General features: G+C 48.3%; 1 protein-coding gene across 1 annotated transcript in view; it reads left to right on the top strand.

Annotated features, from left to right (window-relative positions):
* The window catches only part of LOC144170659 (chitin synthase chs-2-like), an 81,428-nt gene that overhangs the window by 35,298 nt on the left and 19,147 nt on the right, over positions 1-26,983 (top strand). The window contains exons 2-12 of the mRNA XM_077700590.1: positions 2,052-2,290; positions 2,625-2,791; positions 5,490-6,055; positions 6,846-7,205; positions 10,784-10,868; positions 12,164-12,360; positions 15,441-15,520; positions 16,585-16,699; positions 18,854-19,221; positions 23,075-23,275; positions 25,428-25,822. Of these exons, the coding sequence (XP_077556716.1) occupies positions 2,052-2,290; positions 2,625-2,791; positions 5,490-6,055; positions 6,846-7,205; positions 10,784-10,868; positions 12,164-12,360; positions 15,441-15,520; positions 16,585-16,699; positions 18,854-19,221; positions 23,075-23,275; positions 25,428-25,822 (2,773 nt within the window). The remainder of the gene's footprint in view (positions 1-2,051; positions 2,291-2,624; positions 2,792-5,489; positions 6,056-6,845; positions 7,206-10,783; positions 10,869-12,163; positions 12,361-15,440; positions 15,521-16,584; positions 16,700-18,853; positions 19,222-23,074; positions 23,276-25,427; positions 25,823-26,983) is intronic.

The raw sequence follows: 26,983 nt of genomic DNA, 5'->3' as shown, positions 1-26,983 counted from the left end.
TCCGCAATTAACATGTCTAAATATGCGTTAATTTTTCCGAAAAAGCTGCTTTCGTAATATCACTAATTACGGTGCGTTTTAATGCTAGAAAAAAAAGCAACGGCCGAACGTCGGAGCTGGTTAATGAAAGCGGGAAAACAAAGATGGGCGGCCATTGCTCGTGTTTAGAGCTCAGGGCTAGAAAAACAGTACGGAGGACAAGACTACGTCGTATATACAGACGCGGCGGGATACGCGTGGTACGGGGCAAGATCGGCGGCCGTAACCTCCACAACCGACCTCCTTTCCAGTCTGACGCTTCGGTCGTCGAACACCCAACAGGCTGAAGAGACGGCTATCGCCGTTGCCCTCTCCCAGACAAAGGCCAGCGTAATTATTACGGACAGCCAAGCCGCCTGCCGAGCATACCAAGCAGGTAGGGTTTCAAGACAAGCGCTTCGGGTTCTCCTTCAACGGCCACCGCAGAAGCAGGTCACAATCAGTTGGACCCCGGCCCACTATGCTCTTCGCGGCAACCAGACGGCACACGTCCTGGCCCGAGAACTCGCCCACCGGGCACCGCAAGAAGAGTCGGAGCGAACCTGGCAACCGCTCCTCACATACGCCGACATCACCCAACATTATCGACTAGCGAGACAACTCTATCCCCCAGTCACCGATCAGGCCACGAAAGAACAGGAAGTCATCCTGAGACAACTACAAACTAATAGCTACCCCCACCCAACACGACTACACGCCATCCACCCTACTCTTTACGATCCCCTATGTACTCACTGCCAAGCACCAGGCACGCTGTACCATATTGTCTGGGAATGTCAACTGAACCCAGATCTTCCCCCCATCCCCAACCCCTCACGCGAGCAGTGGGATAGTACGCTGGCCAGCTCTTCTCCTGAAACGCAGCTTTTGCTAGCGGAAAGGGCGAAGAGAGCCGGTCGTACCAACGGATTCTTGGACTGAAGACCCCGACCACAAATATGCTCACTTCAACTGTGATTAAAGTTTCTCTCTCTCTCTCTCTCTCTCTCTCTCTCTCTCTCTCTCTCTCTCTCTCTCTCTCTCTCTCTCTCTCTCTCTCTCTCTCTCTCTCTCTCTCTCTCTCTCTCTCTCTCTCTCTCAGGGCATCCTATAGAATGAGGGCGCCTCTCTGAAGCCTTCCTCCGTATAATTAAAAATCATTTTTCCTCTCTGTCGTTGTAGTTCACTAACCGCAAAAGCGAAAGTTAATTACCGTCGATTCAGTTGCTCAATCCCAGAATGCAACGCGCCAACATCGTTTTCTTCTTTTGGTGTGTAGTTTTCAAAGTGCAGCAGAACTACATGTAGTTCTTCTGCGGCTTTGTTATAGGTTCTGAGGAACCCCCGAAGCATGGAAGTTACTAAGTCGCGTCGCTTGAGCCTCCGGTAAATCCGTAGGTCCATGTATTTTCTTCATTACAAAAATCAATCTACGTTTCCTCTGACGCAGATTTCCGATATTTATCTTACATTTTCCTTATTTATTCCTCCTAGTCCGGTTTCGATAGTATTTGTGGTTTTAACCGTTGTAGGGTCTGTGTGTACATGCTATGCGCTGCTGTACACGCTGTACACGTGTTACCTGTGTGGCGTAATATGAGGTCGCGAGAGTGCCCGGCTGCGGGGTATTGCTGAGGTCAAGTGAGAACACCGCAGTTTCAGTGTTTCAAAGTGTGTTTTCTCTGATCGTCGTAGCGGAACGGGCGCTCGGTCGCGTGGCGCAATGTTTTTTTTTAGAAACAGAGCTTGCGGCGGTAACCAGGCCACACGAGATTGGAAAGAAGTTTGTAAATTCGTGCAATTCGACTCTACTTACTGCTCACAACTTTTGACCATGACCCATTTTCGTTTGATTGTGCTCATAATTTAGGCCTCCTATTGGTTTTGGGAGCCTAAAGTTTATTTTCTGCCATATTGTTGGTACATTACAGAACTTTGGTGCCGGTGTTAGTTCCGATTATTTTGGACGCCTTTCTGTTCAGGTCAAAATATTAACTCAATTTTTCGTGGTTGTTGTCTTCACACGCACCCAGAAATGGCCATCCAGGCACTACGCGGACGTTCAAGAAGCTACCTCCAGAAGATGCGAACGAGGCGAAGACATCGTTCGCGATGGCGCTGCTCCTTCAAGGATCCAAGGTGCTCGCATACACGACTGCCTTTGCACTCGTGCTCTCCGGATCGGTGATCTCCAAGGCCACGCTCCTCCTGATGACGACTCAGATACAGGGACACCTCAACCAGACCCGAATAACCGGCAGTAATGGACCGCGTAAGTCAGAGTACGAGCTGTTTGCATGTGCAAGGGTTTGCTGATAGGCTATATACTAAGGAAAAAGGGCAAGCGACAGGACTGCAAGGGAATCATACAACACAGGCGCTAAACGAACAGCTGAGAACGGTTAATTGCGGCAGTAAATATACATGATAAAGACAAGAAAGAATATACATAGCCTGTATATTATCAAAAAAGATATGGACAGATGGCAACGGTTCATTTGCCGCAAGACGATATGGGGTCCGCTAGTGGTAACAGGCATTACATATTTTCGAGAAGGAAAATGACAGATGTCTGGCTCCAACGGAATTTTTTTTTTCTGTTCTAGATGGCGGCGCTGACCATGTGACCGGCACCCACAACACCGAAAGAATATCTTGGATCTGGGCTATCCTCTTCAGCATGCTTGTTCCAGAAATTCTGGCATTCATAAGGGCTCGGTGGACATCTATGCACCAGGCCATTCGAGTGCCTCAGCCAAGAACTTTCTTTATGGTAAGTAATCAACATATTTCTTGGCGCCATCGAAAAACGCTGCAAATCACTGCCACAATTAATTTTAAAAAATGTAGCAAATTACTGTTGTGATTACTTTTCCGCCAGCAAACGAACAGTTACATAAAAGCACGTCACTGTCATCTGCAGTAACACCCTTCCACTAGTGGCTGCCGCGTGAGTTGGTTGCCGTTGTTGTTGTTGAGAAACTTTATTTTGAGCCTGGTGATATGGTAGTGGATATCAAGCCCGAGGAAAGCGCGAAATATCGACAGGATCAAGGTACAAAAAAAGACGGTCATCGGCTTCGTTTTTTTTCTCTTGTCCCTGTCGATCATGGTATTCATGGTCGATCATGGTATTCATGGTATGGTCAATCATGGCAGTATCATGGTATTCAAGGCTGTGCAACAACATAATACCACACGTACGCCCCTAATTGTTTTTTTTTTCTGAGAGTAAAGAAGCATGCGAAGCATGCAAGGCAGGCAAAGCCGACTACTGCATCGTCACTGGCATTAGCTCTGTTACTCATCATTTACGGCAACAAAACCTTACAGTGTTGAATTCCAGTGGCACATACGGGGCGCTCGGCCGACTCCACGCCGAGTCACGTACGTCACTCTTCGGGATCATTGGAACGCTGGCCACCCCATCGGACCAAGCTTAGCAGAAATATAAGGCGCCCCAGATATGTTATCTCATGACGAACTGTTCAGTTATAAAATGCACCCACATGAAGTTTCTCCGTACTTCTCCCTCGCGTCTTAGTACTTCCTTCTTGCTGTCTGCATAACCTTGAAGTCGTCACCCACTGTATGAGTAACCGTAGCCTAGCGAAGCTCATTCGTGTATCCACATTCATTTACAATGAATGTCGAGCTAGAATGACCGCTGACCTTTTACGCTTAAATTACCTTTATGGCCTACAAAACCAGCAAGAAAACAGCTATTTCCGTTTATAATGCTGTAAACTATCTGTCCCACCGCTAAGCCTCAACAGCGGCCTCGACGGCTTCACTCGCAACACTTTTACTACAGAAAAGGAGAGGTTCACTTCAGATTTCCTATGATCCAACCCGTCCATCCTGATAATATGTGTAGGGAACACACGAAATCCCAATTTAGTATTGGTGGTTACGCGACGCGCAGTTGACGGAGTGGGAGACGCAGGCGGGGGAGGCCGACGACAGGAAATGCGTTTCGACTTACATCCGGTACCCCTAATTTATATTTGCAGATAAACTTCCGTGGATAAGAGGGTGGTAGGGGTAACGCTTAGGGATAGGAAGCGAACACCCAATTTCAGGGAACGAAGTCCCGTGGAAGATATCATTGCTTAAATTGAGAGGAAGGAGTGGGCTTGCGCTGGGCATGTAATGCGGGGAACTGAAAACCGGTGGGCCATCAGGATTACACCGTGAGACAATTGAGAAAGACCGTTAACCCGCTGGAGGGATGAAATAAGAGAATTCGGACGGAAAGAATGGACAGGGGCATCGCAAGGTAGGAATAACTGGAGGAAACTGGGAAAGGCATTCGTTCCGCAGTGGACACTAGCAAGCTGATGATGAGGATGACGATTTTTCACACCCGAGCTGTTTAGGCCGACAAAAATCCATCCGGCGGAGACAGAAAACCTCGAGCGAACTTGAGTGCGTGCCGCGCGGCGACCTCCCGGCGTCCCCGGCGCGAGGCGACGGGCGCGACCTTCGCGCAGATAAAAAAATTGGGCCCATCTCCCCGCGAGGGGGACTCGAGAAATGCGTCGCATAGGGGGTGCGTTTAGTGTTTGGGGAGTTAGTGGTAGTGAATGCGTTGTATCAGCAGCTTCTTGACGTAGTTTGAATGAGTCAAGGATATAAGGCGCGTTCGTAGCCTCCCATTCTGTGTCGGCTTTGTGGCGCAGTGGGTAGAGCACCATGTACATTGCGTTCCGCCCGCAGGGTCGAGGGATCGAAACCGGGCGCCGGATAGTATTTTTTTTATATAGTGTAGGGGGAGGGGTGCGGACTACGACTACGGACGTCAACGCGGGTGACATCGTGAGTTACTGAAATGCTCTGCACTTAAAAAGAAAATAGCAAGCGCACGTGAGTGCGTGACTCGTGGCGACCGCCCAGCAAGGAGGTTAACCACTTTGCCGCCCGACGTCGCCCGGGCTTGCGCGTGAGCTTACGCCAAATCAGTAGCTCCCGCCTCCGTCATCGTCATCGTGTAGCGGCCGGCGAATCACGGATTCACCGAGCCGAAGGCGACGACGACGAATTTGTCTAGCCATCCCTCCACAATCCACACGTGGAGGCGGCCACCGGACTAGCTGACGAAGTGGAGGTGTGCTGAGGCGAGGACGCGCTACAAGAGGATTTGGCCGACGCGGCTGTGCCGTCGGAAGACGACGCCAAAGGGATGGCGACGATTGCTACTGAGTAAAACACTGCACATACTTTAATGGTTCTTCTTTACGGTGTCGTCCAAGACGGCTTTGCGATGCTGGGCTCAGGCTTCTCTGTCTCTCTCTCTCTCTTGGGATCCGCTGTCAGTGAGGGGAGAAGGACCCACAGCTGTGCTGTTTCTCCAGCCATGCACCACTGGTGCAAGCGGCGCCATTTTTTTATTTACTACCTCAAACCATTTGCACCATCCTTTTTGTATGCGGTCAAACTTTCTCTAAAACCGGATTTCTTTAATTTCGCAGGCCTTCGTGGTCGAAAGCTTACACGTGATCGGCGTCTGCCTCCTTGTCATCCGAGTGCTACCCGTCCTGGACGCACAGCGCGCCGTCATGGTTTCCAGCTGCGTGGCTGTAGTTCCTGCCCTGCTCGCATCACTGTCCCACAGGGGCCCGTCGCCGAGAAAAACGGCTCTCAACTGCCTGACAGTGCTTGCGCAGTGCTCGGGCCTCGTGCTTTGGTCCGTTGGAGATGGCGGTGTCTCAGCGCTTGCCGCAGCGCTTCTGCTGGCCTCGTGCGCATGGTGGGAGTGCTTCGCCGACGAGAACGCTCCCATCTTCCGCCTAGTGAAACTGGCGCCGCTTAAACGCGACCTGGAGCGCTGCCGACTCTTCATGTCCACCGTCCTCCCGCTTTGGCGAATGCTGCTCATGTTCTCAGCCACGCTAACACTGGCCACGAACTCGCTCGCATCAGTGCCGGAGCTGTTCTCGAACTTCCCCGCGGCGTTTCAGTGGGACGGATATGAGACATGTGACACACGAGCGTTCTTCCACGAGGCTGGCACTGACTACGGCCCGTGTGGGACAGGGTAAGGAAACAGCTCCGACGGCACGCGCTCTACTATGCGCTGAAACTAGTATTTAAAACCTTGCGAAATACCTCGTAAGTCCCACGGAACTTTTGACGGGAGTTTCGGCACATTACTACTTAAGCGACACTCGAACATAAACACTAAGTTAACTGCACATGTGGACCGGCTTGACGAACTAATTATCTTGCCCCACTTCACACCATTCCGCTAATTTATGCAAAATATGATTGAGAAGTTGCGGGTTAGCGCAGGGTCACAATAGCATTAAAAGATATCCAGTCGTCTGCCAACAACTTAAAACATAGGGAAGGGAGACCTGCACAAATTTACCAACACAGGTAGTAACTAAACAGGCGCCAAGGCCGCACCCTGAGGAGTTACCAATAAAACAACTAAAAACCAAAACAGGCCTCATCACTCTCAGCCTATTTCCAGTTAAAAATGAAATTGCGCAGTGGACTAGTTAGGATGGTACAACGTAATTTTTCCTCTGGATACTAGATTGGAGTGTTGAATCCTGTGGAATACTGAAAAAGCCGATTATAATTGCTTCAGTCCTCCCAACATAGTTCAGAAATGTTACCATCTCACAGCCAGTTACTACAAGCTGCGGGGCCGTGGAGTATTTGCTTCGGAAACCATGCAGCCCGTTAGTAATCATATAATCATGTCTAAAGAATCAGTTCGTTGTTTGGAGTCAATGAGCCGGCCTTTCGCCCGGCTATTGCTCTCTATGCACCGTTTAGAAAAAAGTGCCACTAACTCCGTTTTTATGCAACACCCGCAGGCTCCCACCAATCGCCGTCGCTGCCGTCCACGTTTGCGCCAGCTACGTCGCCTACCGTGCCTGCGTGTTCGCCTGCAGGGTTAAGATGCAGTCCTTCTCGATGTCCTTACCGCTAACCATCAGCGGGCCGGTCACGGCGCTCCTCATATCCGCAACTTGCGCCCTGCGCAGTTCGCCGCAAGCTTGCGCTGTGGACAAAACCCTAACCTGGTACTTGCGCTTCAACTGTTACGAAGGGAGCTACTCACAGTTTTTCGCCCACGAGCACGCCTGGCTTTCCGTCGCCTGGATACTGAGCTTCGCCTGGCTGACAGCCCGCTTCTGGAAGTCGCGGACGCCGAGGATGGCGGCCGAAGCAAGGTGAGAGGGACCGCAGATTTATGTCGTTAATGTTTCGCTTTCATTGACAAAGCAGAGATTTGCTAAGACTTGGTCAAATTAAACTTTGATGAAATTAATTTGTTATTTCAACTCGCACTATAGCGTACATGGTCAAGTCGATTGTGGCCAGCTCTTACTCGTTCCGGTGGCTGAGTGGCTAACGCGGCCAGTTTTGAACACGGGATCGAAGATTTTATTTTAGATCGCTTGGGACTTTTAGGCCAGCATCGGCACGTAATAACCTCAATTTCAATGACCAACGCCTTAATTTTTCTTCTTGATCGTCCGGAAGAAGTTTACAACGGTGACGACTCCTGAAACAGCAAACCCCCATAAAATGAGTCGGTACATATGAATATTTCCTAATCAACCGAAATTATATACGGACACGCTTTAAAGGTGCCATGCAGACCGAATACAAGTTTGTTTCAATCGAACGATTTGGTGTTTTATAGTGCCCCCTGCGTTTGTCCCGAAGAAAACGATGTTTTATGCACTTGGGCATTAATGAATCTGAGTTAAAATTTTTGTTCTCTCGTCAAATCCTCTGTTTGGTGACATTTGCGATCACACAACAAGGGCAGGTCTTCAAGCGAACATTAGTGCTATCTTTAATCTGGTGCGTACTCCCGGACGCCTTTTTTTACCATCAATCTTCCTAGATGGCGCCATCATACTTTGCAGGGCTGTGCGCGCCCTCGCTTTGTTTCTGACCGTATTTGCTCCTGGCTTGTTTTTGTTACGGTAGGTAGTAACCGTTTCGTGAGACATGTGGTACGCTCGACAAACAGGGCCACGTAAGACAATGTCGCTCACGCCAATCAGCCTCTGCCCTGTGAGACAACCCCGAAGCACCAGACTGCTGTGCAGCTATAACAAGCATAGCGCGTGCAGTATCAGCAGCAGTACCCACTGGTATACTCTTATAATTACTTGTACTTTTGTAAGTTCCATTGTTTATCCCACGATTCCTAGGGCTATAAAATGAATATGCATCACATTTAAGCGAAAATTGCTCGTTCTGCAAGCTGATAAACCCTGCCTCACTTGCGTTTGCTTTTGCTGGCCTCAGCCAATCACACAGTTGCACATACTCCGTCATAGGTTTTAGTGTCGGAAGTGAGCTAGTGAGGCGCATGACCATTCCCCCTTTACTAATTATATAGTAGCTTATTTGAGTGAAGTTCACGTTAGAACTGGTGTCGGAATGATTCTAACGAGAATGAACCAAACTTGTGTTTTGTCTGCATGGCCCCTTTAAATCCTTACATGATTCATTTGTGATGTTTTAAAATTCTACGCGTGGTATATACAACCCGTCTTTCTAAAGTGCAAAAATCACGAAGCGCATTACGCGCATGGTTAAGTGTTCTGGGTCTGAAAACGTCGCACAGCGTGCGAGTACCACACCTGCAGCCAGGCCCTGCCACGGGAAGACAGCACCGGCTCAGGAACTTTAACGCGAGCTTACCAGGCTCACCAGCTAGCGGAGCTGTTGCCGGAAGGCCATGGATGTACCGGATTCCTCTGGTAATCGAGAGGTAGGCTTCTGAGCGAGAACGACGGAGCAGTGATAGGCCAAGCTCGAATGAACCAGGCCCAGACTCCTTCACGCCCAACCTTCGACATGAATTAAGGCGCGTCGTACAACTTGGACGATGGTTTACAAGCTTGCGTTTAAGTAAAGAGAGTGTGACATCCTTAATTGCGTCACACGTACACGATGAGGTGTATGTTCACCCTCGATATCAGCTGGTGCCATTTGCCATTAAGGTGCCATCCATTACTGAGAGACAAAACCGCTGTTCACGTAAGTTACTTCAATTCTGTCGCTGAGGCGACAGTGGTGTAAAATGGTGCCTCTTTCATAGGAATCGGCAAAACATGAAATTGAAATGTGCATTCACAAAAGCATTTAAATGTTTATTGTGCATGCATATGAACTTGCACATCGGTATTTATATTACGTCGGTATGACGCCGTTAGACACTGGATTGCAAGCGCCGGAACATTGGGTAAATCCGACTGAAACCACGGCACCTTGAAAACCGTGCGAACCAAACTGAACCGAAACTGAAAGCAGTAGGTGGCGGAGGGTGCCTCAATTCAACCGCGTCCCGCGTACACAAAAACGCTGGCATGGAGAAAGAAATACTATTTTTTTTATCATGTGAGTTTTATCGCTGTTTATCACGTGAGTCACTTCAATTCTGTAGCGATGGTGGCAGTGGTGTAAAAAATAAATGACAGCGTCCTTTTTGTTTCCATCTCAAACAAGTTGTACAAGACGTAAGTGCTTTCGAAGTAAGTGCGAAACTGATTGGACACGTGCGTAGGCTATATTGTACCAAGAAAAAATAATGACTGGATACATTTCATCAGAACGTAATATAATGTGTATCAAAATTGCCTGCCTTTTGAATTGGTGTGAAACGCAGCCCCTTTCGCGTTTACTTGGACTGGTTTTCATGTCGCGATGAGCCGCCCGACTGCAGCGTCGGGGTGCGCGGAGTGCAATGTGGCCCTTCTCGGCACGCCGCGTAGGTTCGGCTGCAATGGCGGGAGTGCCACGTGATATCATCCGCGCAGCGTGTTAGCACCGATCACCAGTTGGGGACGGTGCGCTCCGACCGCCTTTCTGTGCGGCAAAAAAAAAAAAAAAAATACCATCCTTTCCTCAGAAAAGTTGAGAAAAGCGCTAGGGCTAAAAGTAAATCCAACCTTTGCTGAAAAGGCGTCGAATCGTTCATGAAACCGTTCAAGACCCAAATCGCCAACGAAGAACTAACCCATGCGACGATTTTTCGCGCACTGAGTAAACGTATCTACGAACGATCTAGATGTATACCGATACGTGGTTTATGAGATAAAGGTATACTATTGCACTCCTTATGCATACTCGCAGCATGTATTGTCTCATCTAGAACCGTTCCTTTTTCGCGATTTTCAAGTAACCGTTTTGGAACAACGGGAGCCCGATTTCACGCACACGCCGTGTGTCCAGAAATCTGGTCGACCAACCAGTCTATGGTAAAATGCCTTAGTTTTGTGACAGAACGCCATCGGTTCCACTGAAAAAGCTTTCGCTTTAATATGCATCGCCAAAAGCTATACATACTGCTTTCATCGCCGTTCGTATCGCAGAAATATCGTCGTTTTGTGGCACTCGTATGCGATACCGAAAACACGGGCTCATTTTGTCACTTCGGTGAGCGAAGAAAGATGCGCACATAAGCCTCAACCTATAGGCCGATTTCCAGCCATCCGCACCCCGCCCACATCACCCTTTCTCAAACCCGCCACATGTGCTAAAAAAGAACATTGTCACACGCGGCACAGTGCTATGCAACCAAAGAGGCCCGAGTCGAGCATAGCAAAGTTGCATTGCCTGAACAAATCAAATGCGCAATGTCGACGTTTCGCATTTAAGTCGAGCACAAAGCCGCAATTAACTATCTGAAAAATGTGCGGCACGTGCCGTGATGTTCTAAAATTAAAAAAACACGCGCCTGGAGCCCAGCAGCTGCGCTAACCACCAATTGCTTTTACACTCGCAGCATCTTCGCGCGACCGTCGTACACAAGCGTTCTGCTGGAGCAGTCCGTGGCACTGAACATCCGACGCCCTTGTGGACCACAAAAGGTAAGTTTCACACCCTACCAGCTAACCAATCGGTGCTCAGGCCAACCTTAGCATGCGCTCTTTCACTAGCTTTTGGACCAAGACAGGGTCTCAAAGAGGCTTCCTCTTTCTCGTTCTTTTTTTTTTTTTTTTGGTGAAATATAATTAGCAGTATGTTATGCCTCAACAAGAACACTGCTCGCTTGTCATTGGCGTTTATTTCAGACGTTTTCAGAAAACAGTGTCTAGTAGCGAGTCAGGAAAGCTTGCTTTGTGCATTCTTTTGCTTGAAAGGCGTTGAAAAAGAATTGCCACTGGCTTTCGTACCGATTGGCGCATTGGTTGTCTTTGGCGTCCGTTTCAGCAGCAATAAAGTGTATCAGGGTGCCTCGCTTGTCACAAAATATATTAGGAGCCCAACCACGTAACCAATAAGATTCTTCTACTCATTTTTGGTGTTAGAAGCATTTGTCCTTCTGCCCTGCTACTCGCTGTCCTTGGTATGTATTTCAGTTATTATGTTGGTATTTTTTCCTGGAGTATAAAATTACCAGCAATGCAGCTACCCCAATCCCGCTTCCTTTAAGTATAACTATCTACAATCCATTATCGCTTGGTCTGTACTTCACGCAGTAGCTCCCTGTGCGCGCGCTCCGCTCGGAGAGAGATGAACCCAGCCACACTCTCTCCCCTTACTTCTAACTAATTTCAAGCTTTTTTTTGTAACGTGAGCTACACTGGCCGAGGTTGAGCAGTTTCGCTTGGCTCCTGGAGAGCCGTGTAGCGCATGCGCGAGGAACAGTGATGTCACACGGCCCAAAGAACGTTGCTCGCTGCCCGGCGTCTCTCACACACCCCACGCGCCAGCGTCTTCGCCGACCTCCGTTCCGCACGTGGCGGCCCGGTCCACTCGATGATCATGCGTGGGGTGGCTGGATGTGGAACCGATGGCTCGTGCGTCGCAGCAACACCGGCGTGCGCCTGTGAAACCAGCTTAGCTATGGGGCGATTGGTGAGGCTGTGCCGGAGCCGCCTGATAAATATACATGTGTCACATAATGCGTACACCGTGTGTGTGTCATTGAAGCAGCAGTAAGCATGATAATCAAACTAATCCTAGACAACCAGGAAAGCTAAGAATAGCCAGCTGAACCTTGGCTCACGCTGCGTATATCCTGGCATAGCCGCGCTAAGCCACTGCTAATTTTTTTTTTTTCGGCATGCTTATCCGGTTTAGCCGAAGGGGTTTTCTGCGTACACATGACCACCGGATTTTTCACTTAGCCTTATAAAGCTTTACTTTAAAACGTGCGCAGGAGGAAATGAACCAGTGTTGGACGGTCGAGGACGCCATCGGATACTCCGCGGGAAACGACGAAGCCAACTCCCCCCATCGGACGCGGAGTAAGGGCGAACAGGACGACGGCGATGACGTCACGAGGATCTACGCGTGCGCTACCATGTGGCACGAAACCAAGGATGAGATGCTGCAGCTTCTGGAGTCTGTGCTCAGGTGCGACCCTACCGTATCCGCACTTCGGTGGCCGAGCATGATCGCCAGCTAGGAGGCGGCTCTTGGCTGCCGCTGACCCCAGAAGACGCCTTCTGTCAGCTGCAATATCGAGGCAGCAAACAGGGTGCCATTTTGCACCCGGTTGACGCTTTCCCGCACCCGCTATCGGGCCGTTAATGAATAAGAAATGAAATATTATTCGCGAAATTTATCGTTTATTATATAGTGTTGCAGATAAAAGAAAACTTACCGCGAGCTTGTACGAATGCGTGTCTCACAATGCCAATGAATAAATTTATCTCGAGGGAGGTCTGGAACAGATACTAAAACGCTCGAGTACTCGTCTGTGGGTGTAAAAAACAAATAAATGATAGCCCGTTTCCTCCGGAAACAGCGCTGCATGCGAAGCTTGACTTCAGTGAAAACGGAAACGACCAAAATCGAAACTGAATGATCAAAACGAGAACTCTTAGAAGGCAGTGACCGAACCGAAAACGCAAAAGCATCGATCAATTGAAACGAAACCATTTCATTTCGCTGAGCTTTATGCGAATCCAAATGTTTGGTAAACGTTATTTTAGATCATTATTCTGCGATTATCGGGAACATTTACGTTCTCAAATGGTAGCCTGCTCTTACTCGGAGCGATTAACGCGTTGCCTACCCACTCCGCGCTATAAGATGAACTGCCCGACAAAAGCGAGTGACCACACCTGCGATGTGCCGTGATACGAGCGACGACGCTAATTGGCTCCCATTGTGGCGTGATATAACGCGAAACTTGTGCGCGCGCGCCCGCGCCTGCTGCGAAAGGCGAGCTCCAACATTCTACCCATAAGCTCCAACAAAGGCACAGTGAACACTTAATCCCTGGCCGATCTCCTGGAGTGGGTATGTGCCGAACACTTCAAATGCATCACCATCATTGTTGTCGTCATTAGAGCATCTGGATGAAGTTGGCTTTGCCGCACGACGTTTCGACTTACGCTAACACGGCATCTGTAGGGTCTAGTAGGTGCTGCATAGCTTGAGTGGAAAGTGCTTAAACTTTGAATAGCAGCGACAAGGAAAAGAAAGAAAAAAATGAAGTAAGCTTGCACTAACGCGTAAGACTTGAAGGTAGCGTAGCCGTACGCAGCCTTCACGACTATCAGGAAGGTTTAATACCCCGATAGGAGCCTATTTGCTTCTTCTTCGCTGCCGCAACGACTTTTACTCCATCATTGTTGCTATAAGTGTGAGCCTGTTTCATTTTTTTGGAAGTGATAATCATTTGAAATCGCCTTGTGGGGGCGTGCGCTATGAAGTGTCTTTCTCGTTCCGAGCAAGTGTTGCTACGATTACGGCGAACACCGGAAGTTTTTTTCTTTTTTTTTTTTATAAAGCAAAGATTTCTACCTCTACCAGCCAATGGTTTCAACGTCGCGTGCGCCACCAGAAACTCCCAACCAGGCTAAATAAAACTACTGACACCGCCAGGGATCGAACCTGGACCCGAAGAGAAGCGGAGCGAGAGCCCGTCGTCTTAGCGACCAAGCTACGCTCACACGTGGAGACAGGGGAGACGGACGCTGGTTTTGATTCAGCGACTAAGGAGGGGGAGGGTGCTTTTTGGAGGCGATACGTGAAACAAGAGTGAGAGGGAGGCAGTGAGAGAGACGATGCAGTAGCCGCGCGTGCCGCCCTCCTCCTCACCCTTCGAAAGACTTTCCTCTCCGTTTTCTTTCTGCCGACGCACGGCCAGGCTAGAGCGGTGGCGTCCGCCGCTTAGCCCGGCTGTGGCCGACGCTGCTGCGTTCGGTACACCGTCTCCGCGAACACCAGGTAAGAACCTGGGCCCGAAGAGGAGCGGAGCGAGAGCTCGTCGTCTTAGCGACTAAGCTACGCTCACACGTTGAGACGGGGCAGACAGACGCTCGTTTTGATTCAGCGGCTGCGGAGGAGGAGGGCGTTGGCAGAATCTCTGGTATTACTCTTTGTAGAACCACGTGTGTGAATTCAAGTGACGTCGCGTGGGCAATTGTGGCTGTCGTTTACAGCTTTGCTTTCCAACCACCTTGACAGCGTGATTGGATTTTTTTTTTTGCGGCCAATCTTTGCCAATCTCCCTAAGTGGGTATGCTTGCCTTTACAAACGTGCGCCGGGGGCGCTGAGCGGTCTTCGCGAGGCACGCACATACGAGCGCTCCGCATTTTCTTGATTTTGTTAGCTGTCATGTGGTCGCCACAAGACCCAGACCCTTGCTCAAGTACGCACATCCGGCAATTTCTTGGTATTTTTAACTGCGGGCACAAAAAAATATGATTTGCTGAGCAGCTTCCTAATAAAACAATACAGGACGAAGCGCATCAACGACGCATCACCGACAGCGCTAGCCAGTCGCAAGTCAGTGATGCGCAAGTGAAGCGAATCACCGACGGCGCAAGTCCGTGAATACAAGCTTCGCTTGAAAAAAGCCTATAGAAGCCAACATTTGAATGACGCTCTCTGGCGATACAAACTACGAATTTCAGCCACTAATTCTGCTCTCATTAACCGGTGCGCATATCTTGCCGAATACATTCGGGAGTACATTTACCATCTGCAACACTTTGAGTGGGCCGGAACTTGTTGAGTCAACCTTCGTAACTACACCCGCGGTGCCCTACACGTTTCTTTTTGCGCTGTCTCTCAAGCGCCGTCACATCACTGAAGTGACATCCAGCTGGGTTTCCTAGAGGAGCACCGCGTCTGGCACTACTTCACTCTTCCTCATTTGACATAATGTAAGGCAACTTAACGAACGAAAACCAACCATTTAGCACGCCGATAACTTACTCAAACCAATAAATTATAGTTCAAGCTGAAGCTAAAGAAACGAGAAAACAACTGGCAAGCCACGGACTCGAATTGCCACCATTCGCACCACGCAGCTAGAACGTAACCCCTACAGCACTGTGGCACACGTTATTATCCGTGCCAGGCAAAACTTAAAGTTTGAATGGCGTCTGATGACACTCTAACCATGCCTTCAGCGTTGATCTTGAGCTTCGTCGGACGACACTTTAGACACTGCGTTGTTTTCTTGCCTGTCACTCAGGATGGACGCCGACCAGAGCGCCCGCCAACTCTCAAGGTTGCGTCTTGGAATTAAGGTCAAGCTGTATTACGTTTTCGAAGGTAAGTTCTAATGGGTGTCCTGTGTGTGCTCGCCTGTCGCTTGCATGTATTCATATGAACGCGTTTTCTTGCTTTTATTTTTTCCCGCTATTGCTATTAGCCAGGTGTGGATATAACCGCTTTTGCCTTGGCAGCAATACTATTTTTTTCCTTGCTTTATTTTGTGCCATGTGCATGTTGTAACATCTGCCTTCACAATCAAGAGGCCGATGACACTTTTTTAAAATACTAAGTAACTTTTTCTGTGACCATTCTGAAACACCAAGCACATAACTGAATTGTTTTTTTCCGGGAAGAACGTCCTAAGGATGCATTTCGCGCCGTCGACGCCTGCCTGGTCACCCGGGATGCCCTACGCTCGCACCTCGCCGTGGTACCTATTAGAGGCTGCGGCTAGATCGCTATTTCGTGTCTTGCAGGAAACGGCCACTTAATATAATTTCGTATTCGGAAAAGCAGTACTCTAGCGCGCGCTACGTGGACTGCGTTGGAGTATAAAAGTATCGGTTTTTGTGCCAACGTGACGTCACGAGCGTGACATCGCTGACCTCGACCACTTTCGCTGCCCGGTTGGACTATTAACGCTATTAAGTGGTCTTATTACTGCGGGAGCGCGGGCTTGCTCTTGATATACGTATGATGGATGCGCTGCCATATATCTGGGCCGGGCGGACTATAGTCCTACGCATTACTGAGGACGATAAGGCTATGTTCACACTACCGATGCAAAAGCCATTGCGGGGTCTATGGACGTAACAAAACGGCATGTCACGCAGTTCGGTTAGCTGAGACATGAAATGACGTCATTTTTTAAAGTTATTCAGACAGTTGCGGCAGCAGTCTCAACCCGGCCTAACGCGATTGCTTTGCACGCGTACAAGCGAATCTCAAGGTTCCTTCACTTTTTAAGCCAAGAAAAATGGTCGAATTTGTGTTAAAATTGTCCCATTAGAACGCCCCTTCCCCGCAATCACGAGGCTACCTGTATTTTTAGGAACAATAAACTAACGTTATTTTCAAGCTGCATTTAGAGTCACTTGTTTTATCCCTCTCACTTTCCACAGCACACATAATTTTTGACGACGCCTTCAGAGATGGTCAAGACGCTATGGGTCAGAATGGCCGCGTCATCAACGACTACGTTCGAACTCTGATCGACATGGTGAACGAAGCCACCTGGTAAGCATCCCCGACGTTGTCTACTTTTCATGAAGTATGCAAGGTGTGTACACCCTTATCGTCTACTCCAGACAGTCCACAAAACTGCACAGTAGAAAAACTGGTGCTATTTGCGGAGTTGGGAAATATTGATTATGAGGTTTTACGCGCTGACGCTACCCAGGCGATGAGGCGCGCAGTAGTGGAAGGCTCCGGATTAATTTGCACCACCTGCGGATATTTCACGTGCGCCGAAATCTCGAATACACGGGCGTTTTCGGTTTTCGCCTCTATCAGAAAAGCGGCCCGGCAATCTAACCCGCGTCCTTGGGTTCAGTAGCACAACGCCACAGCCACTCAGCCAGCGCGGCGGGTGCAGTTGGGTAATACAGCCAGGCTGGCGCTACGTGCAGTACTGCATAATCATCGGAAGTTACAGTTAATGGAAATAGAGCGCCGTATTACAACATGACCTATAATGTCCTCTTGGCAAACAACTTATCCGATGCAATTATTGGGCTACACGCAATCTTCCTAACATTTTTTTTTAATGGGCTAGAGTGTAAGAGTAGTTTGGTCTCTATTTTTTCTGTCTGTGTAAACATGGGCCTTCAAATCATCCATGGTATGGAGAAACACAAATTGTATCTAATCACGGATCTTATTTCATGCCATAACGACAATAAAGCGTGGAGCGGAAGCTCGATCAAAAATGTCACAATTGACAAACCTTCACAAGTAGAAACACCGGCGGCATGAAATCCATGGGCTGAACAAAAGTTTTCGATCAGCCCACGGTTTTTATGCCCCCTCTCCCCCCGCCCCTCCCGGTGTTTCTACTTGAGAAGCTTTGTGTGATGCTCGCACTACAAGCCCTGTAGTTACCTAGTTACCACTTCGATAACTTTCTGCGGACTGGAAAATGTAAACCCTAAATTACCTGCATTCGGCAACCGATCACGTAGAGAAACGGCACTTTTGGTCTCACGAGCCTATTCCCGGAATAAATTCACATTACCCACTCTAAGAGTTTAAAAACATGGCTCCAATCCACGCTGTGAAGGTGGTTGGAAAGCAAATCTTTAAACTACATCCACAACAATTGCCCATGCGACGTCACTTGAATTCACACACGTTCTCTACAAAGAGTAACGCCGGAGATTCTGCCAGCCGTTACCTGGAATTCGCGGGGGTGGCGTCCCGAACGCCGAACGCAGTAGCAGCGACGGCCAAGGCCGGGCTAGAGCGGCGTACGCGGCCGTTGTAGCCCGGCCGTGAGTAGGGAGAAAGAAAACGTAGAGGAGCGTCTTTCGAAGGGTAAGACAGCGGAACCTAGCCATCTTGATGGGCTAGCTTAGGGTACACCACCTCGCGACACAAGCGCAGACACCGAAACAATTCGGCATGTGAGCTTAGCGATTCCCATTTATACCGATTTAAACTAGTTACTTTAGTAAGTTTGAGAATTGCGAGAACGCTGAGGGAACTTTTATAATCGCTATTTATCAGATCCAGTTGCTCGTTTCGCCTTTTGTAATACCTCTAAAAACACAAACAAATTGGTAATCACCAATTTAGGAAACGGAGCCCCATTCGTGGCCAGAAGTGCGCAAAACGCAAAAGGTAGCATTTCTCTATAGCGGCCAGGTGTCTGTATGTGGTCTCTACATTTTGTTTTCCCGCCCTGCAAACCAATCCTGAGCGTATCTTTGCCGTGCGACCACTTAATTCCATCGGGTCCAGGTTACCCAGGAGGTGCTGTCGAACAAGTTAATCAACCCGGGCGAAAGAAGCCCGCAGTGGACGCGAAGCGCGCCAGAACAGGCCAAAAACAACCATCGCTAAAGCAGACGACGAAGCCGTCCCTCCAACAGGCGGCTGCGCGCGGGGAACGCTGGGTAATAGCGCCCTATCGCCGCGCCATTTACGCTGTGCTCAGGGAGGGAAAGTCGCCCTCCCCATCCGCATCCGCGTTCGGAGTTTCCTGTCCCGCACGCCACGATGGAATCGTTGGCGGATAGAGGTAGAAAGCTGTGCTTTAAATCTGATTTAAAATCGACATTTTAGACCTGTGCCCCCCCCCCCCCCCCCCTCCCGCTGCGCTGTAGTCTCCGACAGGGAGGAAAAGCCTAACGTCTCCACCTGCCTGTTTCTTCCAATTCCGTCGTCGAGCAGCAGCGTGTACGGGCTGAGCGACATCTGCCTGCCTCCGCCTCGCCTGCTGGACACCCCGTACGGCGGCCGGCTCGAGTGGACCATGCCGGGCCGGAACCCGCTCGTGGTGCACCTCAAGGACCGCGCCCGCATCAGGAACAAGAAGCGCTGGTCGCAGGTCATGTACATGTACTACCTGCTGGGACACCGCCTACAGGCGTCGCCCATCGAGGACCGGCGCAAGCAGCTGCGCAAGAGCAACACCTACATCCTGGCCCTGGACGGAGACATCAGCTTCCGGCCAGAGGCAGTGCTCTACCTGCTGGACCACATGAAGAACAACCCTAAACTGGGCGCTGTGTGTGGACGCGTGCACCCAACAGGCTCGGGTAGGTACGCATGCGCGCTGTTCAAAGGCCGCAGGATAGGGATAGTAGGATACTAACTAGGAAAAGCGCGGCCAATCAAGTTAATCGCCCCTTCATTGCAGTACCTTTGGCTCACGTATGCAATCGTGTGTTTCATGGCGGTATACCCCAGCGAGCTTAAAATTGGTTTGGTAACCGTACTGCACAAGGGTGGGGCAAAAAATGATTTCAACAATTACCGGCTAATTTCCGCTTTAAGCATTCTTTCAAAGGTTTTAGAATCATTAATTCTTAAAAGGTTCACCGATTACATAGTCCGCTTCCAGATAAGAACACCAAAACAATTCGGCTATGTAGAGGGAAAGTCTGCCGAGCTGGCCCTACTTGCAATCAAGGAAAAGCTCATTGAAAACATTGAAACAAACCTTTACACAATTGGTATACTTCTTGGTATTGACCCGCCGCGGTGGCTCAGTGGCTAAGGCGTTGCGCTGCTGAGCACGAAGTCGCGGGTTCGATTCCCTTTTCTGATGGAGGCGAAAAGCAAAAATGCCCGTGTGCACGAGATTTCGGCGCACGTTAAAGATCCCCAGGTGGTCAAAATTAATCCGGGGCCCTCCACTACGGCGTGCCTCATCACCTGCGTTGCGTCGGCGCGTTAAACCCCACAATCAATCAATTACTTCTTGGTATTAAAAGGGCATATGATTCCGTAAATTACCGTACATTATTACCGTACCGTACCGTACAGTTTCACAGTTATGGCATAAGGGGAAATTCGCACAGCCTCATTGAAAGTTATCTCAGTAATCGTAAACAGTATGTAATGCTCGGTGAATATACATCACAATATCAAATTGTTAGAAACAGTGTTCCACAATGTTTTATTTTAGGACCTCTTATTTTTTTGCTATATATTAGTCAAATCTGCAATATGCCGCAAACGCAGATGACGCTAACGTGTATTTTTACTGGGGATAACATGGGGATCTTGAAACCGCCGCGAACGATCGGATTAAGGATCTCCCCGCTTGGCTATTGACAAATCATCTGAAACTAAATTAAAAAAAAACCAAGTACGCAATTTTAAGAGCTATAAACGCTCCGTTAGATAAGAATCTTGAAATCTATTTTTCAATTGAAGCTATTATATCTGCGAACGGCATAAAATTTCTCGGCGTATATTTTCATGAATTTCTTACGTGGGACGAACATACTAACCAACTATTACTGAAGCTATTTAAGGTTACTGGCGCACTATGGAAACTCCGTGATAAAATTCCCAAGAGTTTCAGACTAACCGTGTATTACGCAGTTTCAATCCCAATGAAAGTACTGCCTTTTAGTCAGGGGCTCAACAAATCGTTCTAATATTTTTAAGCTAACTATAACGCAGAAAAAAGCTTTTCGGGCTCTAGAGAATCTAGGTTCCTGACACAGTACCAGACAGTTCGGAGAGGTGCATTAAATACTGAATATACAACAGCTACACATGTACAAGCTTGCACTATATGTACACAAGGAAATACGCACAAATCGTCACGAATTTCACCAAACAAGTCCCTCAGTGAATGATAGTTTTCAATTCAGAAAAATGAGCTACAGGTTACCCCAACAAACTAGTATGGCTTTAAGAACCTGCGTTATCCCATTCCTAAATTCGTAAATGACAATGCAGATATCGCTGAGATTATCTAAACATGTCTTCCAAATTCCTTTAGGCGAATATTACGAGAATACTCTTTTGAAAAAAACTGTATTTTGACTTCGTTTATAAGAAAATAAAGCTATCGGCGTCCTCTGTTGTATATGTACCTTTCTTTTTTATATAAATAATTCCCTCTGAATTTCGGTGCTTTGTAAGTTGATACATATGTGGTTGTGTGATGATATGTTGTGTCACGCTCACACTGTAACGCGAAGTGATTCGAGTGCTTCATCATTGTTTTTTTTTTTTTGTTTGCTCGGTTCCCAGTGGTACTGAATTTTTCTTTTCGCGTCTTGTAACTTTGTGCTGCTGCTGATGTCTACACAGGGAGCGCGGACCCAGTCAGGTACTTATGTGTACCTTTTGTCCCCGTACCCTTAGTCTTTCTCTGTGAAAATAGTTTTTGGGAGAAAAAAAGTCAAGCGCTCAAAAGAGATAGGCTGGGGGCTCGAGCGCATGTACCTTCGATTTTCGGATCGTGGAAAGACTGATTTGAAGAAGCAATAGCGGGTGTGGCATTTCACGAGAAAACAAAATTGGTTCACTTCTCTGATCCCATGATGGTACAGCGTAGCCATTTGCATCTCTTTGATGTGGGTCAGGAGAAAAAGCGGCGGTTGCCACCCGCCCGAAACAGGTATAATGTATTTTCTATGGATACCGGACAATTTGGTCCCGGTCAAAATGGTCCCAAATGGAAACCCGGACAATGATCCGAAGTCAGCTTGAAGCGTGCAAGACATTTTGGTGCAAATTATCGCGGGTAATCAGTTCGCTCACATTTTTTGGTAACTGATGTCATGTTACCTTGTACTTATTCGATCTTATTAATTTATTTTTTCATGCTAGCCGGCCTTGCTGGGATACTGCCGCTTCGTCACTGGCGTTTTGTCATAGGCCTGTTGGAGTGAAGGGGGTGGGGAAGAAAGATCTAGCAAACGAAGGAAGAGGGAAGCAAGGAATATGAGGTTGCAGAAGAGGGTGCTGATATCCTACAGTAACTGTCCTGGAAGAGGGGTGACGATTAGATCCCCTGCCCCCCTCTATTGACGGGCTGATTTCTCTCTTGATCACATTAAAGAATTCTCAGTTTACTTTAGCATGACAAATGTCTGCATTGGGGGAGAGAGAGGTAATTTTAGTGCAACATTTTACTCTTGATTTTGATTCCAATTTAATAACCAGCAACAGAGCTGGTGCTATGTTTTTGCACAAAGGTTACTCGTGCACTTGTATCGCGGTTAACGAATAGAGTCTGCATTAGCCTCCATGCAAGGGGAAGTTTGCAACATAAAAGTTACAACTTTTACTAATAAAGGTTTTATGAAGTGCAATCCTGAGCCATTTCGCGTTCATTTATGAGAGATGTTCACATTGTTAACAAGACTGCAGTAGCAGTTATTAATGCGAAATATTTTACGCTGCAATAGCACATACCAGCGCAGTGTAACCGAATAGCTGCTACGTCGGATCGTAGGCCATTGTAATCACTGAAGCAATATTCTGACTCATGAAAACAAAAAAAGAAACAGGAAATAAAAAAAATCGCGGCTGCGTGACCAAGCTTACTTTGTGTAGGATCCTATGTGCCAAACCACCTAATACAAGTCAGCCAATGACAAAACGCCGTGTGACAAACGGGACATTACCCACACGAAAACATGTAGAATGACAATGATCAAAGCCTTCCTGTATTGATGCAGCTTCATTTAACCCCCAAGACCCCAATAATAAGTCTATAACATTCGAAAAATTCCGCCATTTCCATCACTCACCTAAAAAGTAATCGCTACAGATGTCGACAACTTTTTATGGGGTCGCACGATGGATCTGGGGCCATTTTGTACCAGTTTCCACTTGGGACATTTTTTTCCTACACCCATGTTTTATTACTGACGATAAACTCGCAATATCACGCTTGATGTATCTTCATAGTAAAAAAACAGAAAAAAAGCTTCACAGCAAAAAAGAAAACACGCTTCACATCCCGAGTAAGCTGATGTGACTCCTCTACCGTTTATAAAATGGGCCTCTGTGTTCTCGCTCTTAGCTCCATAGCACCTGATGCATGTCCTTGTGAGTTCTGAACCGTTTATTCCATGGGCCAGAGTGTGCTCTTAGCCCTGTAGCACCTGACCATGCCCATGCCCACGCCCTTGCATGCAGGCCCGATGGTGTGGTACCAAAAGTTCGAGTACGCAGTCGGACACTGGCTTCAGAAGTCCACCGAGCACGTTCTGGGCTGCGTGCTCTGCAGCCCCGGATGCTTTTCACTGTTCCGCAGTGAGGCACTGTTGGCCGACAACGTCCTCAGTACGTTCACCACCAAGTCTACCGAGGCGTCCCACTTCATACAGTACGACCAAGGTGCGTTATGTCTATGGTTAATTATATACTGTTCGTGCTAGAAACAGCGCAAACCAATGGAGTACACAGGAGCCACAGGACGCGGCGCTGACTCGCAGCTAAATTTATTAGACGGGAAAACAGGAATTTTATGCACAGAATGACCGTACCACGCATGTGCCAAACGAACATTTCTTTCCAAAGTCACACTGAAAACTATTTCTCTCCAAGATGCGCAAGTCCCTACTTTTACAGGGCAACTTTATCGACCTATCATCTTTCATCTTTCAATTATCGATTATCTTCAATTGATCGATAATGATTCATGACTTGACCCCGTAGAGTAATTCCAGGGCACGTATCTGTCGCGGCTATTGCATTTAATTATCTCCTGAAATAATGTCTCGTCCCCGTGGCGCAATTTTCATTCGCAATACTCGCAAACATGTGCAGCTTTCCCGCTCATGGCATTCCTTTCAACAGTGATTACTCTGCAATATTTTAGCGAAATGAAAAGTTCTTTTGCACAGCTAATATTTGGGGTGAATACTTGCTTTGGGCAGCGTTTCAAGTCGCGCACGTTGCGCGACTGGGTTCTTGAGCCATGGGAACTATCCCATAGAAATGCATGGGGAGTTAGATTTGACAGCAAATTACACAAAAAATATTCGGAAACCTGCAATCTTCTTTAAGCGTTTTAATCTTCGCGTTGACTTCTAGCTTTGTGCCAAATATCATTTTCCTAAAGTGGTTTTTCTAGGTTCCCGAGAGGTTGTAATTTTGAGCGAGAAAGCTGGGTATGAATAACGTGCTTTGCTTTACTGCCTCATCTTCAGCAATCACTAAATGTGACGTTTATTAGACTACACTGCTCGGCCTTGTTAGTACAGACCTTTGCTATATTACGTCACGTGTACACAAAAAGAGCGACTTTGTAAGCTACCTGGAGAATGGCGAGTCCAAGACCTTGTCGCCTGCTCAGCGTACTTGTTCAACCCTCGGCCGTGGCGGCTGTGCTGTTTACGTACCACATTCTTATTGGCGTTTGTCAATGATTAGAAAAAGTGCACCACGCATGAACGCCATCACAGCGTCCGTGAAATAAATATGTAGGGCGCGCTTAGATTACTCGGAGTGAGGAGCGAGCCTAGATGGAGGGCTCTCTATTAGTTTTGACTACTTGGGGATCTTTACCAAGTTCCGGAATACAGTCAAACCCGGCTATAACGAACCCGGATAGAGCGAATTATGCTATATATCGAACAAAAATATTTCAGTTACAGAAATACATGGGGAAAATATTCCTCATAACGAAGTTCACATCCGATATATCCAACTCTGCGCGCCTAGAATGGCTGCCGAAATGCATGGTCTCGAAGCGGCGATGGAGATGTGGATTGGCCACGACCACGGAGCAAGAGCCGCGACTGAGACATTGCGCCTCGCACGGAGTGACGTGATGCCCGACACTTTCCGTAACTGTTTCCGACGCGCGGGACTCACGATGGAACCTGCAAATTCCGCGACTCCGGTCCAAGACAGCAGCATCGGTGAACTGTGGGAAGAGCTCGCCAGCGTTCCTGATGATTTCGCGAGTGAAAGCCGTCCGACGCTTACAATGAAGCGCTTTCGGCAGTCGATGTGCTCCGCCAATGCTTTTTTAGATTTTGGAGGACGCCGACTCGAACTGGCACAAACAATGTTTCGTATAGAGAATGATATGCTAGTTGAAGCCGCCAAAATGAAAGTGAAAACAAAAATCCCCGCTTTTTTGCAAAGTAGGCAGCTAAGGCGGAAAGTAGCTTTATTATTTGCAATAAATGGATTATTTTGTGTATGGTAATGGCTAATTTACTGTGTTCGTTTCTGCATGCGGGGATGGAGCGAGTTGGGGGGGGGGGGGGGGGGGGACTGTATCACCACACGGGCACTTTCGCTTTCCGCCTGCATCATAAAAACGAACCCGTGTCCTTGGGCTCAGCAGCACAACGCCTTAACCCCTAGCCACCGCCATCGGTACATACGTTTTCTTGGGTCGTTGAAATGAATTGACATCCCTTACCAAATTAAACTCCTTTTGTTCAAAATTGGTAGCTGTAATGATGTACTGAGGCTGCTTACGCGCGAGTCAGGTACCATGATCATTGATCAATTGATGTCGGCATGCTCGCAGGTGAGGACCGCTGGCTGTGCACGCTGCTACTAAAGCAAGGCTACCAGGTCAAGTACAGCGCCGCTTCGGACGCCTACACGCGCTGCCCAGAGACATTCGAAGAGTTCTTCACGCAGCGGCGCCGCTGGAACTCGTCGACCATGGCCAACATCCTGGACATCCTCATGAACGCGCGCAAAACAGCGCGCAACAACGGCGGCATTTCGCTCTGCTACATAGCCTACCTGGGGATGCTCATGCTTGGCAGCTTGCTCGGCCCGGGAACCATCTTCCTACAGCTGATCATCGGCCTCGTCCACTTCTCGGGAATCTCCAACCTCGCCGCACTGGCCATTCACGCTCTTCCTGTACTGGTCTTCGTCGCCGCCTGCTTTCGCTGCTCACAAAGTGTACAGGTACGCCCTTTGTCTTGCCGCCCCTCGTGCGCTCATCGAACGGGATTAGGACCAATTTTGAGCCTAGGCCTATCAAGGCGAAAGCTTAGACGTCTCATCAAACGTACGTGGAAAGTGACTTTAGTCGTCGGCGTCGGCGGCGGCGGCGGCGGCGGCGGCGTCAACGTGAATGTCACTAAAATGGCTGTTGCTGTAAAAATAAAATATAAACACACTAGAATTCGTGTGGGATTTCAATCCGGGATTCGAGCGAAGCAGTCAGGGTGCTAACCACAGCGACAACCCGGCAACGTGCAAGAATGGGACAACAATTAGCCTGATTTGTGCGCCTTGACTGATGCACGTGACGGCACGTGCGTAGCACGCGGAGGAGAGCCATGGCTGTCGGGAAGCTGCCGCTTGAATTGGAGCCAGTCTTCCCGCTCGTGGCAGTAATTAGCCCCAAAAGGAAAAAGCAAAAAAAAAACGGAAAGACGATGTAGCAGTGAAGAATTTGATAATCGCCAGCAGTGTTAAAGCAGACTTAAGTGCCCGGTGATTTCAAGTGCGGAGAACTTTTGGGGGTCTGGCTTGTCGCCGTAGCTTTTCCGAGGTGATGGCGCCACGCACCCGAAAAGAGGTTTCAAAAAGAAAACCGCTTCCCTTGGTCAAGATCGAACTCGGGTCTTTCGGGTTACGAAGCTGATGTCTATCCCATTCCGCCACTGGGACACACGTTACTCATATATTGTTGGGACTTGGGGGTGATCTTTGTGCTGCGCCGTTGCCACGGACGCTGCCTTTGCTAGGCCGGAAATAAATGCACAGTATTATAAAAAACGAAAACATGTTATAAAAACGATAATACATTAATGACTCCCAAATTAATAAGTCAATCCAGTGTCTTTTTACAAGCCCTGTCGTGGGCTGCGGCACCCTCTCTTAACGATTTTTTGTATAAACTTCAGACTGATACTAAACTAGTCAAGAGTGTCAAAGCCACTCTTTGCGGAAGAGTAGGAGCAACGCTGCTAGTATCAGGTAATTTTAAAGGCGGCGTTGGTAGGATAAGCCTATAAATGCAACCTGTGAACAGCCAGTCGTTATTAAATGTACGAAATTTGTAAAAGGACAAACACAAAGTACTCCCAAGAATAACACAAGGGAAACACTGGCGGATCA

The sequence above is a fragment of the Haemaphysalis longicornis genome, unplaced genomic scaffold (assembly GCF_048455015.1).
Source record: "Haemaphysalis longicornis isolate Haplotype H1 unplaced genomic scaffold, Haemaphysalis longicornis Haplotype H1 scaffold_2, whole genome shotgun sequence".
Lineage (NCBI taxonomy): Eukaryota > Metazoa > Arthropoda > Arachnida > Ixodida > Ixodidae > Haemaphysalis > Haemaphysalis longicornis.
The sequence above is the reverse complement of the archived record's forward strand: the minus strand, read 5'-3'. Positions and strand labels throughout refer to the sequence as shown.